The 20,429-nt window shown below is 40.8% G+C and overlaps 1 protein-coding gene across 9 annotated transcripts in view; it reads left to right on the plus strand.

Moving 5' to 3' along the window:
- The window catches only part of LOC131956484 (protein pangolin, isoforms A/H/I/S), a 90,893-nt gene that overhangs the window by 48,395 nt on the left and 22,069 nt on the right, over positions 1-20,429 (plus strand). For 5 of the 9 annotated variants that reach the window (XM_059320946.1, XM_059320949.1, XM_059320947.1 and 2 more), the window contains exon 4: positions 18,684-18,801. In XM_059320946.1, the coding sequence (XP_059176929.1) occupies positions 18,684-18,801 (118 nt within the window). Of the gene's footprint in view, positions 1-2,699; positions 2,967-3,453; positions 4,054-4,189; positions 4,198-18,683; positions 18,802-20,429 lie in introns of those variants that run through there. The other 4 variants (XM_059320950.1, XM_059320951.1, XM_059320952.1 and 1 more) reach the window with 4 other exon arrangements.

The following is a 20,429-nucleotide window of genomic DNA, read 5'->3' on the forward strand; positions in this document are numbered from 1 at the left end:
TGAACTTATTTTACCTGGACATACAATATTACATGGACACATTACCTTTATACACAATAGACTATTACCTTATATTTTTACTTCAACTTATAATTTTACTTCAACTTATAATTTTACTTCAACTTATAATTTTACTTCAACTTATAATTTTACCTGTACACATAGTTTTGCCTGTACACATAGTTTTGCCTGTACACATAATTTTACCTGTACACATAATTTTACCTGTACACTTACTTTTACCTGTACACTTACTTTTACCCGGGCACACCTTTTACTGTGACACTTTCTTAACGTTTGGTCATGATATGACCACGGTCTTACTCTTGTTACGTTGGGTATCGATACATTTTAAACAAAGTTGTTCTAGTTTTAACATCAACAGCACCAACCACATTAGCACGGGCAGCCTTTCTTAGCTCACACCCAACCTACCCACACACCCAACCTACCCACACCCTACCCACACACCCAACCTACCCACACACCCAGCCTACCCACACACCCAACCTACCCACACACCCAACCTACCCACACACCCAACCTACCCACACACCCAACCTACCCACACCCTAACCACACACCCAACCTACCCACACACCCAGCCTACCCACACACCCAGCCTACCCACACACCCAACCTACCCACACACCCAGCCTACCCACACACCCAACCTACCCACACACCCAACCTACCCACACACCCATCCTATCCACACACCCAACCTACCCACACACCCAACCTACCCACACACCCAACCTACCCACACACCCAACCTACCCACACACCCAACCTACCCACACGCCCAACCTACCCACACGCACAACCTACCCACACGCACAACCTACCCACACGCACAACCTACCCACACACATTCACACACAATCTGCCGACACACCACATATCATAATTCACATAATCTATCACACACTACTCCACCCAACCAACCTACCACACAAAACCCCACACAACCAACCAACTCCACACAACAAACCAACCAACCACACACAACTCCACAATCAATCAACCTACCATACACAACTTAACACAACCAACCAACCTACCCACACACCCTCACACAACGTACCACACATCTCCACACAACCAACCAACCAACCACACAATACCCCACAACCAACCAACCAACCACACAAAACCCCACAACCAACCAACCTACCCCACTAAACTCCACACAACCTACCACACACATCTCCACATAACCAACCAACTTACCCCACACATCACACAACCAACCTACCACACACAACTCCACACAACCAACCAACCTACCCCAAACATCTCCACACAACCAACCAACCTTCCCCACACATCTCCCCACAACCAACCAACCTACCACACAAAATCCCACACAACCAACCAACCTACCACACACAACTCCACACAACCAACCAACCTACCACACACAACTCCACACAACCAACCAACCTACCCCACACATCACACAACCAACCAACCTTCCCCACACATCTCCCCACAACCAACCAACCTACCACAGTGTACATTACAGGAACCCCTCTGATTACGTAGGAGCATCGATTCCCAGGGCCCTGCTCGATCGCCCATCCACAAAGGCCTTTGTCTTGAGATCATCGAACTGTATTGGTAGTGGTGGCGTCAGCACACGGCAAGAACGAGCCGTCGTGCGGCGATAGATGCAACCTGATTCGTAGCTTCGACCTGCTACTGCTTCACCTGGCACCGGACCATGCTCCTCCTCCCCCTCCCTCCCCTCACCCCCACAACCCCCTCACCCCAGTACGGTACAACTTTTGGTATAATTATATCTAATCTTTTTTAGTAACACCCCCCTCCCTGTTATTCCTGTACAAGAAGTAGTGGACTATTATTTTCTCTCTATCTCGAGAGACAGATCACTCGCCGGTAGACTTGGCATCGCCTGGCTCCACCCCCTGCATACCACCCCGCCACCTCGCCCCCTGCCCGTCTCGTGTATACACGGTGTGGGATTTCCCTCTCCGACTGGCAGGCTGTCAAGTGTCATGGCTTAGCAACTGACATGATAGATTGCCCCTCAAGTCAAATCGCGGCCAGGAGGGTTCACACTTCTAGCTTAGCATTTTATTCACATATACACATTCATATATATATATATATATATATATATATATATATATATATATATATATATATATATATATATATATATGAATATACACGTTTATACATACGTGTATTTACTCTATATGATGTACATTTTTATATATCTATGCATAAAATAAGCATACAACACTGCCATACACATCCAACATGGGGAGTAACTTTGATATTAATTAGTTTATTTAAACTATGTGTTAAAATAAACGTGTTTTCAAACTGTTGTTCTATTCCCACGCAACTGTTATTTCATAAAGTTTTTATTAGGTTTTTAAAACTTAAAATTTGTCATCGTATTATTTCTATATATCTTTGTAAGCATAAAATAAACATTAGGGCTAAAACAAATAATATTCGGCATGTAACCGACAACTGCCCTAATCCCATGCGATGACCAGAGGTAGTCTCCCCTGTATCGCCGGCGCTGCTAATATGAAAGTAAAAGTGGGCCTCCATTTGGCGGCAGCAGTCAAAACAATGAGCCTCCCCCCACCCCCCGTCTCCCACAATGGCGGTCTGCTGCCTGGTGCCGCTGCTGTGCGGCGTTCACTCCGGGCCACAGGTCGCTCCAGTTTGGATGTTATCCTGTTACACGTGTTATGACGTTTGATTGGATTACGGCTCGCGCTTGATTCGGTTAACCGCTGGCAGTTGGAAGGTGGTGGCCAGTCACTCAGGTCACGCCGGTGTCCATTCATGATTCGCTTGGATCTGGTGTTTTTTTTTCTTGTGTGCATTCGGTGCAGGCGTTTCAGTACTATAGGACAACAGTTTCCGTGTTCCAGAATTCTACGTGTTAGTGTGTTTACCGAAGTTATTTCAGTAACGTAGTGGGTATTTTTAAAACTCGTACCTAAACAACATATTTATTTACTATTATTTACATTTTATAAAATTAGTGTAATTATTTAATGAACATAAATAAATTATAGTTTATAGACTACCCCAAGTTTTAATGTAAAACAAAAACACACCTATAGATTTGCTAGATCTAACTAGATCTAGATCTAGATCTAGATCTATCCACTGCATCACCTAGAGCTAGATCTAGTCTACTGCGAAGTTTCTTTATGTAGATTTAGTTTCGACTAAAGAACTTAATCCACTGTTAAATTAAATCGTTACTTATCAAGATTGTTTATTTCGGTTTGTTTTAGCAAATGGTATATTGGTAATAAGTAGCTGTGCTCTGAGATGAAAACTAAATAACTTAAAAATTCATAATACGGTTTTAATTATGTCGTTCATGGCTAATTATAATTTAAAAAATTAATTACTCCATTAAAAAATAATGTATACATGTGTTTGCAAATACAGTAAACATTTTAACCCAGTTCAAAACAATCGTGTGTAGTGTATAACTCAGACAACTATAGCGATATTCTTTATGTTAGAGCAGACTTTCGTTTCATTCGACTTCACGAATACACATTTTAAATATTAGTTTTGCCTTTCTAGATTATCAGAAATAAACTATCAGAATGAAAAGGTTAATTAATTGTCCATCTATTTCCAACGTGTTAAACCGTTAAGTGACCGTGGTGTTGTTAGACCACTCTAATTATAGAGCTCGTGGATACCTTCATGAGAGGTTCACTAATGAGAAGAAATTGAATACTTGGTGTTGTTGTACTGAAGGAAATGGTTGGATAATGTGTGCAGTGAGAAGCTGAAGTAGCCAGTGCTGTGGTAACCGTGTGTCCAGGAAGATTTGGATTTCCTCACCTGGAGCTCGCCCCCACTGTCAGGTGGGAGGGCATTACTCGCCAGTGTCCAGCCGATCACATGGTGTTGCCCAGCAGTATGTGCTCCACCTGCAGCACCCTGCTGCTGGACAAGATGGCCCCAGCCCTGTCCATATGTCCGTGTCTGTTCCCAGAGCCCTGCACCATCGGCTGTGTGCTGGACCTTCTGCCAGTAAGTACCGGCTGTTGAGAGGTGGTGGGGTGGTGGACCTTCTGCCTGTAAGTATCGGCTGTTGGGGGGGGGGAGACTTCTGCCAGTAAGTACCGGCTGTTGAGGGGGGGGGGGGGTGAGGGGCTGTGGGTGGACCTTCTGCCGGTAAGTAGCGGCTGTTGGGGGGGGGGGGCGTTCTGTGGTGGGGTGTTCTGTTGGGTGGACGTCTTTTAAGTGGTGAATTCAGGTGGTGGTCATTACCAACTTAATGACATTATGCTTGTTGGACATTACCAAAAAAATGACCCGCCGTGTTACTCGCTAGTCTATATTTAGTCTGTATCAGATCTCGGTTTGTTGACTACACCGACCGTCACATGTTGGCCCGTGCTAACTTGACCATGTGTTTCAAAACAAATTGTCCAGTAATTAACAACTTATTACTGTCTCGCATGCTTTGTTGAGTGTTTCCGTACATGATGTAGCAAGCAGAAAAATTATTGGAAAATACATGATTGACACTTGACTCGTGGTGAACGTCAGACGTGAAACATGTAGGACTCACTCAACTCGTGACTCTAATACACTGGTCAAGCGTTGGTCACACGTTGGTCAGTTAACGTGGGGTTTACATTCGCTAGTTAACGTGTGGTTTACACTCGCTAGTTAACGTGTGGTTTACACTAGCTCGTTAACGTGTGGTTTACACTAGCTAGTTAACGTGTGGTCTACACTAGCTAGTTAACGTGTGGCTTACACTAGCTAGTTATCGCATGTAACCATAAACCAGTAAATGTGATACCATCTACACAAACAGCTGCTTACATAAGAAACAGAACGACATATTCCTTTGGCTAAAGATTGTATGTGTAAGTAGGATAACTAGTCTCATCCTGCCTTTGTATAACTTTACTCAAAACATTTACAAGCTACTGTGATCAAGTACGTCCTTTGATATGATTATACAATTATCTAATAATTATTATTAGTTCTGTATATAATGGCAATTATCTGTAGTGACATGCTATAATTAGGTAAAAAGTCATCAGGCGATTATCGATAGTGTTATGACATCTTAGGTTAACGTCATAAAAACTCACGCACAAACCATAAGTATAGACACACAGATATATAGTCATAAGACTAATCATATTAAACTATAGCGACATATTTATTTAAACACTTATAACTATAATTATAGATTATAGAGTCATTTATTAAAATACAGCGACATATTTATTTAACTATCAACATAAACATAGAGACAAACAAAACATAGCGACTATACATTGAGCGATATACAACTATAGCAACAAATATACTAACATAATAGAGCCACATACAATTATAACCATGCTGATATTGATATACAACGACATACAACAATTAAAAATAAAATGGCATACAACTACTATCAGTATACATAAAACGACATAATACTACAAAAATCTGAAGTATATCGATTTTTAATCATAGATTAAATGCCTTACAATAAATGTTAATATAAATATATCGACATACAACTGTGATTAGAAATATATCGACATACAACTGTGATTAGAAATATATCGACATACAACTGTGATTAGAAATATATCGACATACAACTGTGATTAGAAATACATCGACATACAGCTACTATGATTAGAAGTATGTCGACATACAACTGTGATTAGAAATATATCGACATACAACTGTGATTAGAAATATATCGACATACAACTGTGATTAGAAATATATCGACATACAGCTACTATGATTAGAAGTATGTCGACATACAACTGTGATTAGAAATATATCGACATACAACTGTGATTAGAAATATATCGACATACAACTGTGATTAGAAATACATCGACATACAGCTACTATGATTAGAAGTATGTCGACATACAACTGTGATTAGAAATATATCGACATACAACTGTGATTAGAAATATATCGACATACAGCTACTATGATTAGAAATAATGCGACACACAAGAGTCGTGAGTATATCAATGTCACGTCGATGTTTAAAATGAACATAACCTCGTCCCAAAAACAACTGTATTTGCATGCAATCATATAAGGCAATTCTAAAAATATCCCCGACGAAAACTCATGTCCTAAATGTCCCCGACAAAAACTAATGTCCAAAAATTCCCCTGATAGTAAATGTGCCGCTATGACATTGCCGTCGACTCATGGTTTCAATAAATCAGTGATTTTAAACATTAGAAGCTATGGTCATCATTTCAACATTATTTTGAGGTTCTCAATACATTAGGGGTTTGTTACTAAAAGGGCTCATTACATCATGGACTCATTACATCAGGGGTTCATTACATCAGGGGTTCATTACATCAGGGGTTCATTACATGAGTGGCTCAATAGACCAGGTCTCAATAGTTAGCTATACAATGCTACACCTGTGATCTTATAGTTGATTTAACCTGTTTTCACGTTGTCTGCTTATGCCGTTAAGTAGTAATATCAACTGTTATTCTGGTCGAAAAAATTGTTTTGAAGGATTGTGTACATCTAGCTGAGGTTTGGGTTAGGATTGTGTATGTCTAACTGAGGTTTGAGTTAGGATTGTGTACATCTAGCTGAGGTTTGTTAGGATTGTGTACATCTAGCTGAGGTTTGTTAGGATTGTGTACATCTAGCTGAGGTTGGTTAGGATTGTGTACGTCTAACTGAGGTTTGAGTTAGGATTGTGTACATCTAGCTGAGGTTTGGGTTAGGATTGACTGATTGTGTATATCTAGCTGAGGTTTGGGTTAGGATTGTGTACGTCTAGCTGAGGTTTGGGTTAGGATTGTGTACGTCTAGCTGAGGTTTGGGTTAGGATTGTGTACGTCTAGTTGATGTTGGTTAGGATTGTGTATATCTTGCTGAGGTTGGTTAGGATTGTGTACGTCTAGCTGAGGTTTGAGTTAGGATTGTGTACATATAGCTGAGGTTGGTTAGGATTGTGTACGTCTAGCTGAGGTTGGTTAGGATTGTGTATGTCTAGCTGAGGTTGGTTAGGATTGTGTACATCTAGCTGAGTTTTGAGTTAGGATTGTGTACATCTAGCTGAGGTTTGAGTTAGGATTGTGTACATCTAGCTAAGGTATGAGTTAGGATTGTGTAAATCCAGTTTGTGTTTGTATGAATCAAGAAATGCACGTTGTGTTAGGGTTAAATCAGAGCTCTGATTGTAATGTTCCCTCTTCTGAAATATCTCGCTAGTAACAGTCTGTTTAGATTATCCCCCCCCCCCCCAATCAATTCTGCTTGTTAATTAACTAGACGAATCCCCCTCCCCGCTACCCTAGATTATACTAATTCCTACTCCCGCTCATATTCTTTCTGCTACTCTACTAAATTTTTCACCCGTTCCATTCCCCAGTACTAGATCACTCCCCTCCCCCCCCCCCCCCCACTACTAGATTCTATCTCTTCATGTCTCCTACTCTACTCGTCTCTAACACTAAAAATACTTGATAGATAATTTTTGATACGTATCAGGTAGCCACGACCTCGAAACACGACACCACCCCCACCCCCCACACGTACCCCACCCCTACACAACGTTCATGTGACACGGCATGCCCTCTATTGTTTTCTCCTGTATTTACATACACGACGGGTTGTGTGCTATTTTAAAGAGAACTGACATATAAACAATGGTACCATTGTCACACTTGGGGTCGAAAAGAAATATATTTACGAATACAAGTTTAATTTCAGGTTGTCATTCGTTGGAAGATTTTCTCAAAGATTTGTACTGCAACTAACATATTTATGTAATTTGTTCAATAGCAAGTGTTTTTTGTAATCACGTATATCTTGAAAGGGCTGCATCCTGTATGTTGTATCTACTTTATTACTACATTGTTGATTTTTGCTAAGATGATTAAAAACTGCAAGCCGACTATTTAGCCGAAACACGGGAGTGAACTCTGATTTATTTATCTTTATTCTGGGCCCTTGCATCTGTGAAGCCGGGGGAGGGACGATTCAATTAGAAAGGTAGATTTGCAAGCAGCCGGGATGGTGGAAACATGAGGCTAACAGCCCCAGCCCGGGGCAACGGTTTTATGCTTTATGATTTTTTGACACGTTTATGCCTCGCTGGTTTCTTTGCCGTGAAAGAAAAAAAACCGCCACTAGTATTGATGGATCCTAACCCATTGGGTGTGGGTTGTACAATGTCTGTCCACAGCTCTACATTTGGGGGGTGGTGGTCTGTACTCTGCTGGGTAGGGTTTGTGGATTGTGGTTGTGAAGTGTTTTTTGTGATATCTTAGGTGAAAAATGTTAATCAACTACTAGAGGCCAATCTAAAAAAAAAAAACAGAAGTCACACCTTCAAACGTTTTACATGAACACAACAGCAGAATTCGACATGAACACAACAGCAGAATTCGAATGAACACAACAGCAGAATTCGACATGAACACAACAGCAGAATTCGACATGAACACAACAGCAGAATTCGACATGAACACAACAGCAGAATTCGACATGAACACAACAGCAGAATTCGACAAACAGTTTTATTTGAACACAACAGAACTCGATATGAACAGTTTTATATGAACACAATCTTGCAACTGCCACTTTAAATATTTTGAATACAATAGTGGAAATCATACATTGACAGTTTGAAATCTTTTTTTCACAAACTTCACCCCAAACCAAGCTAAACATTGTAGCCTGTAGTCGCGTGGTCTCTGAAGGGTCTGTCGTCTGCGATTCTAGATCCCGACTTGACTGACCTCACGTGATCCAGTAGTGACCTCACCGCTGACCGTAGCTCGAGGCACCCAACTAAACCAGTCTAGGAGTGAACACCAACCCCATAGTTGGGTGCGGCATTCCTTAATACAATACACAAGTTTGATGAGGTTATCAAATGGCATACTTAAGGATCGGAATGTGTCGATTTAAGGCTTGACCAGCCCCTGCATTCCACTAGTTGAAGCCTTGTTGACCACTGGTCGACCCGTCACTCACAAGTGTCAACTAGTGTTTTCAGCCGAGATTAGCGGCAAGGGTAGGACTATCACGTGATGTCTCCCGCTCCTACGGTCCCCTCCATAAGGCCATGTTCTGGCGGCGAACCTTCTTTGTTTATTCGCCGAGCTCACAAACCGAGCGCCGAGCGAGCGGCACATAATTGGCGAGTGTTTGAAAGCACAGGTTTCCGCCTTTATAATGAGACATCTCGCATGTGCAAATGACGCACGGCACTTACATTTCTATCAGGTGCTCTAACTAAAGCCATGCCTAGTTCTACTAAACCCGATGTCGTTAAAATTAAAGGCTTCTACGCCCGTCTAAATAAACCTATTACATTTTGGGTCAGGTTTTAAGCCCGAGGATTAGTTTTCAATTTGTAAATCTACCTAACCGGAGAGACACAACACTAAGGCCTCCCCCCCCCTCCTTATTACCCCACCCTTAAGTAGAAACTTAAAAAAAAAGAAGCCCCGAATATTTAGTGTTAATCTTGAAGGGATGCGGTTTTGTGCTTATCTGTGAGATTTATCGGTGAAAACTGTATCCAAAGCACACAAACCTGAACCCAGGCATGATCGTGTCAAAGTAAAATTATCATACGTGTACACTGATGCTATCTGAGACGCTGTCAACTTATTGTGTATAGGCTCACCTTTATTTAGACCGACAACCTCTTTAATTTGGTATAGGCTCACCTTTAGTTAGACCGACAACCTCTTTAATTTGGTATAGGCTCACCTTTATTTAGACCGACAACCTCTCTAATTTGGTATAGGCTCACCTTTATTTAGACCCGACAACCTCTTTAATTTGGTATAGACTCACCTTTATTTAGACCGACAGCCTCTTTAATTTAGTATAGACTCACCTTTATTTAGACCGACAACCTCTTTAATTTGGTATAGGCTCATTTTTATTTAGACCGACAACCTCTTTAATTTGGTATAGGCTCACCTTTATTTAGACCGGCAACCTCTTTAATTTGGTATAGGCTCACCTTTAGTTAGACCCGACAACCTCTTTAATTTGGTATAGACTCACCTTTATTTAGACCGACAACCTCTTTAATTTGGTATAGGCTCACCTTTATTTAGACCCGGCAACCTCTTTAATTTGGTATAGGCTCACCTTTATTTAGACCGACAACCTCTTTCATTTGGTATAGACTCACCTTTATTTAGACCCGGCAACCTCTTTAATTTGGTATAGGCTAAACTTTATTTAGACCGACAACCTCTCTAATTTGGTATAGGCTCACCTTTATTTAGACCGACGACAACCTCTCTAATTTGGTATAGGCTCACCTTTATTTAGACCCGGCAACCTCTTTAATTTGGTATAGGCTCACCTTTATTTAGACCGACAACCTCTTTAATTTGGTATAGGCTCACCTTTATTTAGACCCAACAACCTCTTTAATTTGGTATAGGCTCACCTTTAGTTAGACCGACAACCTCTTTAATTTGGTATAGACTCACCTTTATTTAGACCCGGCAACCTCTCTTATTTGGTGGTAGGGTTTGTGAAATGGGTGGGGGGGGGGGGGGGGGGGGGGGGGAGATGCGTCACCATTTTTACACAATACCAGTTAAAGTACTGCATGCACAAATTATCACCTGTAGGTTATAGTTTCATATTCCCACTAGCTCTAAAATCGTTGTTTTAGGCATTAAATCGCCGGTAGAAGATGCTAGCTCGGCTATTTACATCTAGGAAAACACACCAATCATAGGATATAAATACATATAAATAATTCACTTTCCGCCAAGCGTTTCTCCCACTCGAGTTCTTGTTTTCTAACTGAAAAGCTCGCATTCTCACACAGAAGCCCTTCCCGTTATCAGATAGCAGCCGTACAAGAGGGGCTTCCAACACAAGAGGATTGGCCCCCCTAGCTCGGTGCAGTCCATATTTTCGCGAGCAGGCCTCTTGTACCCCTGCAGTCATGAGCTTTGATGGACGGGTGTCACAATGGGCCAGTCCATTTTAAAAGGGGAGTCAGTATATCAATATCCGATTATTTATACCAGCGGGGACTGTACAATTCGAAGCAAAAAGGCCAAGATTAGGTCATTAATGTATAAATTAATTGTTGTTTTAGCTGTGGTTGGTCTGTGTGCCGGTTATTCGCTAGTTTAACCCCGTTTTTTTAAACCAGCCCGTGAATTACCTGAACGTTATCTCAACCCGCCCTCCCTCGGCGGCGGACGATCCTAAGTGCCAAGCGAATTTTCATTTTTGTCATGCTCTGTAAACTTGACTAGAAACATCAATATCCATTGCTGTTGTGATTAATGGCTATGTAACCAAACAAAAAACCCCGCGACACACAAGGGCGGCTGTTTTGGCTAAATCTTTGTGGGATTGTTGCCGGCACTGAGAGACCACTATTGTACCCCTTGTTTAATAGGCCTAGAGGATGTGTGAACTCAACCTCACACTTTTTTTAGATGTGTGAGTCAAAGAGGAGAGAGAGAGATTGGCAGTTGCTGTTTGTGGAAGTGAGAGAGGGAGAGAGAGAGGGAAAGAGAGAGAGATAGGCACTTGCTGTTTTTAGAAGTAAGAGAGGGAGAGGGAGGGAGGGAAAGAGGAGAGAGAGAGGGAAGAGGAGAGATTCTCACTTTTAAAAACTGCAACTGCCTGAGGGAGAGAAGAAAATGAGACCAAAATTTAAAAAGCTGTGAATAAGTTAACCTGATAGAATGAAATAAACAATCCCCGAGTTTAACAGCGTGGGTATTGATTGTGTCAGTGTTATGATACCTAATGGCGATTTCGATTTGCATTGTTTAGTTGGAAGGACCGTCGACATAAAAATCACATTCCGACTTTTGTATTTATCATTTGTTTTGTACTGGTCTATAACAAGTCAACAAGGGACCTGTTTATCGCATTGTTTCTAAAATTTTTTGCTATGCAAAAATAACTTATGTTAGCGCTGTTCTAACAAAAGTAGGTATATGTACTTAACCTGTAGTTTACAGGTAGTGACCTGTTTTGACATGTTACTGACCTGCTGCTGACCTGTATTTACCCGTAGTTGACCTGTATTTAAGTCGCTGAAATGTAGTTACCTGTGGCTGACCATTACTTCACCTGTAGCTGAAATGTAGTTACCTTGGCTGACCTATGCTTTACCTGTAGCTGACCTATACTTTACCTGTAGCTGAAATGTAGTTACATGTAGCTGACCTATACTTTACCTGTAGCTGAAATGTAGTTACCTGTAGCTGACCTATAGTTTACCTGTAGCTGAAATGTAGTTACCTGTAGCTGACCTATACTTTACCTGTAGCTGAAATGTAGTTACCTGTAGCTGACCTATAGTTTACCTGTAGCTGAAATGTAGTTACATGTAGCTGACCTATACTTTACCTGTAACTGAAATGTAGTTACCTGTAGCTGACCTATAGTTTACCTGTAGCTGACCTATACTTTACCTGTAGCTGAAATGTAGTTACCTGTAGCTGACCTATAGTTTACCTGTAGCTGAAATGTAGTTACATGTAGCTGACCTATACTTTACCTGTAGCTGAAGTGTAGTTACCTGTAGCTGACCTATACTTTACCTGTAGCTGAAATGTAGTTACCTGTAGCTGACCTATACTTTACCTGTAGCTGAAATGTAGTTACATGTAGCTGACCTATACTTTACCTGTAGCTGAAATGTAGTTACCTGTAGCTGACCTATACTTTACCTGTTGCTGACCTATACTTTACCTGTAGCTGACCTATACTTCACCTGTAGCTGAAATGTAGTTACCTGTAGCTGACCTATACTTTACCTGTAGCTGAAATGTAGTTACATGTAGCTGACCTATAGTTTACCTGTAGCTGACCTATACTTTACCTGTAGCTGAAGTGTAGGTACCTGTAGCTGACCTATACTTTACCTGTAGCTGACCTATACTTTACCTGTAGCTGACCTATACTTAACCTGTAGCTGACCTATACTTTACCTGTAGCTGACCTGCTGGTCTCTACTCACCTACTAACCACACTCACAGCAAACTCAACACAGTATTAGTGCTGTCCAAACACAATTTCTTAAGAACACGATCTTACTCTATAGCCCTATTACAAACCTCCCCCTCCCCCTTACCCAACACCGTTCATTAAGAACACGACATTACTCTATAGCCCTATTACAAACCTCTCCCACCCCTCACCCATGAACTATGATATTTGGTACTACAAACAGCGATGAGCACATTCTCACTCAACAGTCACTGTTCTTTACTCATTAATGTTCGTAATTAGTAGTGCGTGGAATTTATAAGTGTACACAAATGTTTTAATTATACATTTAAACGTTTGGAAGTAGAAACATGGTATTGCGTACATTATTGTAACTTTTGTAGATCATTACGATTTCAAGTTTTAATAGTTCGAATTTTGTTTGACAAGTGATTAAAAAAATACATGTGATAATATCATTATTGGAGAGGAAATATCTTGTTACACCCAGACGCCATTGAATAAGTTGTACAGCAAGTTGTCTAGTTATTCAGCTGCCCCCCCTCCCCCCCCCCCCCAACACCCAGACGCCATTGAATGTGTACAGCAAGTTGTCTAGTTATTCAGCTGACCCCCCCCCCAACACCCAGACACCATTGAATAAGGTGTACAGCAAGTTGTCTAGTTATTCAGCTGACCCCCCCCCCCCAACACCCAGACACCATTGAATAAGGTGTTATTCAGCTAACCTTCCGAACAGCAGGAGCCCAATATAGTGTTATTTAACACGCTTCTACAAATACCCCCTACCAAACATAATGTGTAACAATAACAAACTACCCCCCCTGCTCTTGGCGTTATGAAATATGTGCACAATCCTTGATGATTAGCACCAGACATCTGATATAAGTTTATAACATCTAACATTGGAATGAATATGTGGATATCTCACTAATGTTAAAACAAAAATCAATGCTAAATCTGTCATGCATATCATCCTCATGCAACTCTGTATTGATATGAATGTGTATACACAGGGTGTTTTATTGTGTGACGTTTAATTACTCTGTCATAGATTGATCCTTAGATTTAACCCTGCTTAATGTAAGCATTAGATTAAATAAACCCTGCTTAATGTAAGCCCTAGATTAAATAAATCCTAGTTAATGTAAGCATTATATTAAATAAACCCTAGTTAATGTAAGCCTTAGATTAAATAAACCCCAGTTAATGTACGGCTTAGATTAACTAAACCCTAGTTAATGTAAGCATTAGATTAAATAAACCCTAGTTAATGTAAGCCTTAGATTAAACAAACCCTTAGATTGAACCCTGGTTAATTTAAAAGTTCTATCGCATGAAGTTTTCATCTCAGCTTTGTCCATGAACAAAAGGCTAATTTCAAACACCGTGTCACCTATTGTACTAGTCCCACCTCCCACCCTTTCTATTACCTTTACAATATCTGATGTTTATAGATTCGTCAAAGTTAATCTTTTTTTTATTCCAATCAAAACATGTTTTGTTTTATAATTTCTTTTACAGTAATTAAAAAAAATATTACATGTACGCTCGTTAACTTCAGTTCTGTTTTAAGTATGATACATGTACACCGAGGTTATATATTAGTGGTTGTATGTTTTTAATTTACTTTTAGAAGATGTCAAATTTCTTCCTTCCGTAATGTTCTCTACTGACTACGTTAGTGACATTCTAAATTTAAATACTGACCATATAGGTGACATTCTGGATTAAAATACTGACCATATAAGTGACATTCTGGCTTTAAATACTGTCCATATGAGTGACATTCTGGATTTAAATACTGACCATATAAGTGACATTCTGGCTTTAAATACTGACCATATAAGTGACATTCTGGCTTTAAATACTGTCCATATAAGTGACATTCTGGATTTAAATACTGACCATATAGGTGACATTCTGGATTTAAATACTGACCATATAGGTGACATTCTGGATTTAAATACTGACCATATAGGTGACATTCTGGATTTAAATACTGACCATATAGGTGACATTCTGGATTTAAATACTGTAATTGTAAATGCACACCCTAACATCCCCGCCCCCATTCTCACGATACAACCACCTTCTGGTAACTATACGCCCGATCAGTGTTCAATGTCTGGACATCTAGATATAAGGTAGCCAGTCTGGTGGACATCTAGATATAAGGTAGCCCGTCTGGTACTGGTGGAGGCGGCTGTGATATTGTAATATAACCAGTATAGCAACTACAATTCTTTATGTGATACACTCACATTCACGTTATATAACCGCCATGTGTGTAATACAATTGACGTTTGCGTGTAATATAATCACCGTAAGTTATAATTAGATGTGTGATATGATAACCTTGTTTGTGATACAATCACCGTGTGTGTGAGTAATAAAATCGACGTATTATATCACCGTGTGTGTGATATTAGGCACGCGTGTGATATAATCGACCTGTGTTATATAATCGCAGTTTAGTATAATCGGCGCGTATCTGATACTTACGCCCTGTATGTGATACATTCGCAGTATATAATATACCCAGTAATACTTTGTTTCATAGCAGAACATAATACAATAACATATTCTATTTAAAGTGTGCCTAAACAAACTATTTACAAATCCTATATTGAATGAGATTTTAAGAAATTGTAAAAGAAATTATCTGGAATACATGGTTACGTTTTTGTGTGTTAAGTTTTTAAATCTGGTTTTAATTGATGTCGCTGGTTTACTGAAGTAAGACACATCTAGACGGTACACATTCAATGGTTTACTGCGTAAGACACATCTAGACTGTACACATTCAATGGTTTACTGTAGTAAGACACATTTAGACTGTACACATTCAATGGTTTACTGTAGTAAGACACATTTAGACTGTACACATTCAATGGTTTACTGTAGTAAGACACATTTAGACTGTACACATTCAATGGTTTACTGTAGTAAGACACATTTAGACTGTACGCATTCACTGTTTTACTGCAGCAAGATTAACATCTAGGCGGTACACATTTGGCGGTTTACAAAGTTTCGAATGGAGTTGGTATTTGCCCAATCTTTGAGTTAATCTTACTGTTGTATTTAAGATGCTCATGTCCTAATGAATCAGCCAATCTTTGAGTTAATCTTACTGTTGTATTTAAGATGCTCACGTCCTAATGAATCAGCCAATCTTTGAGTTAATCTTACTGTTGTATTTAAGATGCTCACGTCCTAATGAATCAGCCAATCTTTGAGTTAATCTTACTGTTATATTTAAGATGCTCACGTCCTAATGAATCAGCCAATCTTTAAGTTAATCTTACTGTTGTATTTAAGATGCTCACGTCCTAATGAATCAGCCAATCTTTGAGTTAATCTTACTGTTGTATTTAAGATGCTCACGTCCTAATGAATCAGCCAATCTTTGAGTTAATCTTACTGTTGTATTTAAGATGCTCACGTCCTAATGAATCAGCCAATCTTTAAGTTAATCTTACTGTTGTATTTAAGATGCTCACGTCCTAATGAATCAGCCAATCTTTGAGTTAATCTTACTGTTGTATTTAAGATGCTCACGTCCTAATGAATCAGCCAATCTTTGAGTTAATCTTACTGTTGTATTTAAGATGCTCACGTCCTAATGAATCAGCCAATCTTTAAGTTAATCTTACTGTTGTATTTAAGATGCTCACGTCCTAATGAATCAGCCAATCTTTGAGTTAATCTTACTGTTGTATTTAAGATGCTCACGTCCTAATGAATCAGCCAATCTTTGAGTTAATCTTACTGTTGTATTTAAGATGCTCACGTCCTAATGAATCAGCCAATCTTTAAGTTAATCTTACTGTTGTATTTAAGATGCTCACGTCCTAATGAATCAGCCAATCTTTGAGTTAATCTTACTGTTGTATTTAAGATGCTCAAGTCGTAATGAACCCGCACAAGTTTGTTGGCGATAACTGGTGGGAGAAACTAAACCATTGAGTGAGATGTTTGAGTTAGAGCTACAACCGTCTGGTGGGTCGGTGGGGTGCCGTCTTAATACGTCAACAATGGGCTGCAGCTGATCAGCTGATACAACTGTTGGGGGGGGGGGGGGGAGGTGGGTTGTGGGGTTGTAACCAGGCTAGGGTTGTTGTTGGGTTTTAACCAGGTTATGGTTGTTGGGTTGTAACCAGCCTAGGGTTGTTGTTGGGTTGTAACCACATTAGGGTTGTTGGGTTGTAGCCAGGTTAGGGTTGTAGAGCCAGAGTTACCCAACTGATACTACCTGGTTCATACATAACAGAGATATTTTGACCCCCCCCCCCCCCCCCCCCCGCCCTTACTCCGTCGTAACTTGGATAAATTAACGCTTGTTCAAGTATTTCAATTGTTTTTGTTTCGATGTCGGCCCAGCTCCTGTTAGAACAAAACTTGATGGAATCAAAGGGCCAGTCAAAGCCCACAGCGAGTGGTGAATTATCCCATCAAGCCTGGTGCCGCCCCCAGCCTTTTTATCCTGGCTCTATCAAGGGTATTACGTGTCCCCATGTATTGAAAACTATGCCCCAATGAAATACATATGCTGCAACCCACCCGACACGGCTTGAGCAAGTCTAGCTTTTTATCAACGTAACGAGACTCAACCACTAGTGGCTTAATGAAAGGGATGAAAGCATCTATTTGTGTTTGATGTCTTGTACGCTGTCTGCGGTGTGAGCAAATTAAAACAAGTGAAATAAAAATTTGAAAAAAATTAACATTTGGCACGTAAACTATGTCTTGTGCGTGCCTGCGTTGTTGGCGAATTAAACAAAACACGCGAAATAAAATTATTAATAAAAATTGACTTTTGGCATGTGAGTTACATCTTGTACGAGGATGCGATGTTAGCAAATTAAACAAAACACGCGAAATAAAAATAACATTGATAAAAAAAATGGTTTGACTTTTGGCATGTGAGTTAATTCTTTGAAGACGCCGGCCATATTTGTATGCAAGCAACATCGCGGAACGTGACGACAGCATGAAAACAATAGGACTAATCGAGAGATGTGAGATTAAATAGGAAACATTCGTTCCGGTACAAGCGGCTCTCTCTAGAACCCGTTTGTTTGATCTAGGGGCGTGGCTTGTCTTTCTGGTCTACGTCTGTTCTTTGATAAACATGTAGCCTGTCCCTATTGCTGCACATCTTGCAGATATGCATTGTTTGATGGTATGTCAATGCTGGTACTTTCAGACGGACATCGCCTTAGACTGCTGTGTGACGCCATCTGTTTCTCTTGTAGTTGTGTCGTTCGTTGTGTGTCTGTGGTGGATCATGTGTCAATATTAGTTTAGTTTAGGTATGTTGGATGTGTGTTGTACATGTGTTGTATGGCGTGTATATCGGTTGTTGTGTGTTGAACGTGTGTTGAATGGCGTGTCAGCTTCGGTTGGTGTGTGTTGTACATATGTGTTAGATGGCGTGTCAGCTACGGTTGTTGTGTGTTGTACATATGTGTTGGATGGCGTGTCAGCTACGGTTGTTGTGTGTTGTACATGTGTTGGATGGCGTGTCAGCTACGGTTGTTGTGTATTGTACATGTGTTGGATGGCGTGTATATCGGTTGTTGTGTGTTGTACATGTATTGGATGGCGTGTCAGCAAACGTTGTGTGGGTGCCAATGTCTTGATGATTCTCACGTATCCCCTTCCATCCACAGGCCGGCAAGTTTGGCATGGTCCAGCCACCCTACCCAGGGCTTGTGATGTACAATGATTTTGCTCAACCCCCTCCAGCACATAAAGGCTACTCACCGGTGTACACAGACCCCAAAACAGGTACGTTACATGGCTTCATTCACAGGTGTTTAGTGGGCAGGTTGGGTTTACATTCTGTCTTCAGTCGCAGGTGTTTAGTGGGCAGGTTGGGTTTACATTCTGTCTTCAGTCGCAGGTGTTTAGTGGGCAGGTTGGGTTTACATTCTGTCTTCATTCGCAGGTGTTTAGTGGGCAGGTGTGGGTACATTCAGTCGCAGGTGTTTAGTGGGCAGGTGTGGGTACATTCTGTCTTCAGTCGCAGGTGTTTAGTGGGCAGGTGGGGTTTGTCTTCAGGTGTTTAGTAGGCAGGTTGGGTTTACATTCTGTTTTTCGCAGGTGTTAATTGGTACATGGGGGGTTGGGTTTAATATAGGCAGGTGTGGGGAGAATGGTGTAATTATATCTAATTATTTTACTAATGTATCGGGTATTTTATCCTCTACGTTCGCTCCAGCCACTCCACCCCCTCTCCAAACAGCAAACTGCGAAAGAACGTTAGAGTAACAAGACAATGTCGATTCTTAAAAACGTTTTCTCTATCCTAGTCCTATTTTGTCAGCGTAGCTTAAGATAATTAGTTGCCTGTAACAAACTACCAAACTCCTTACTATTTCTCTGTAAAGCTAATCTGTTGTTTACTAACATCAATTGGCATCGCTCATACTTGATCAGTACGGTCATTCTTGTGGCGGATAATTTGACAAGTTCGGTCAGTCTTATAATGGATAGTTTGACCAGTGCGGTCAGTCTTGTCATAGTTTGACCAGTACGGTCAGTCTTGTCGTAGATAGTTTGACCATTACGGCCAGTCTTGTGGCGGATAGTTTGACCAGTACGGTCAGTCTTGTCGTAGTTTGACCAGTACGGTCAACTTGTCGTAGATAGTTTGACCATTACTGCAGTCTTGTCGTAGATAGTTTGACCAGTACGGTCAGTCTTGTGGCGGATAGTTTGACTAGTACGGTCAGTCTTGTCGTAGATAGTTTGACCAGTACGGTCAGTCTTGTGGCGGATAGTTTGACTAGTACGGTCAGTCTTGTCGTAGATAGTTTGACCAGTACGGTCAGTCTTGTCGTAGATAGTTTGACCATTACGGCCAGTCTTGTCGTAGATAGTTTGACCAGTACGGCCAGTCTTGTGGCGGATAGTTTGACCAGTACGGCCAGTCTTGTCGTAGTTTGACCATTACGGCCAGTCTTGTGGCGGATAGTTTGACCAGTACGGTCAGTCTTGTCGTAGATAGTTTGACCAGTACGGTCAGTCTTGTGGCGGATAGTTTGACCAGTACGGCCAGTCTTGTCGTAGTTTGACCATTACGGCCAGTCTTGTGGCGGATAGTTTGACCAGTACGGTCAGTCTTGTCGTAGATAGTTTGACCAGTACGGTCAGTCTTGTGGCGGATAGTTTGACCAGTACGGCCAGTCTTGTGGCGGATAGTTTGACCAGTACTGCAGTCTTGTCGTGGATACACTGCATCTTGTCATCTGACAGTAACGCCGCCGTTGGAGTAGAATAAGATAAATTAAAAAGATTCGTGTCCGAACCATAGAACGCTCACGGTTTAAATTTGACATCTTAGAGCTATGACGTGTCCAGTGAAATAATGAAGGCACCAGCTCATTAAGCATTCGTAGACATGTGTTACTGGC

Source organism: Physella acuta, unplaced genomic scaffold, assembly GCF_028476545.2.
Source record: "Physella acuta isolate Inbredline_101_S28 unplaced genomic scaffold, ASM2847654v3 ptg001155l, whole genome shotgun sequence".
NCBI lineage: Eukaryota > Metazoa > Mollusca > Gastropoda > Physidae > Physella > Physella acuta.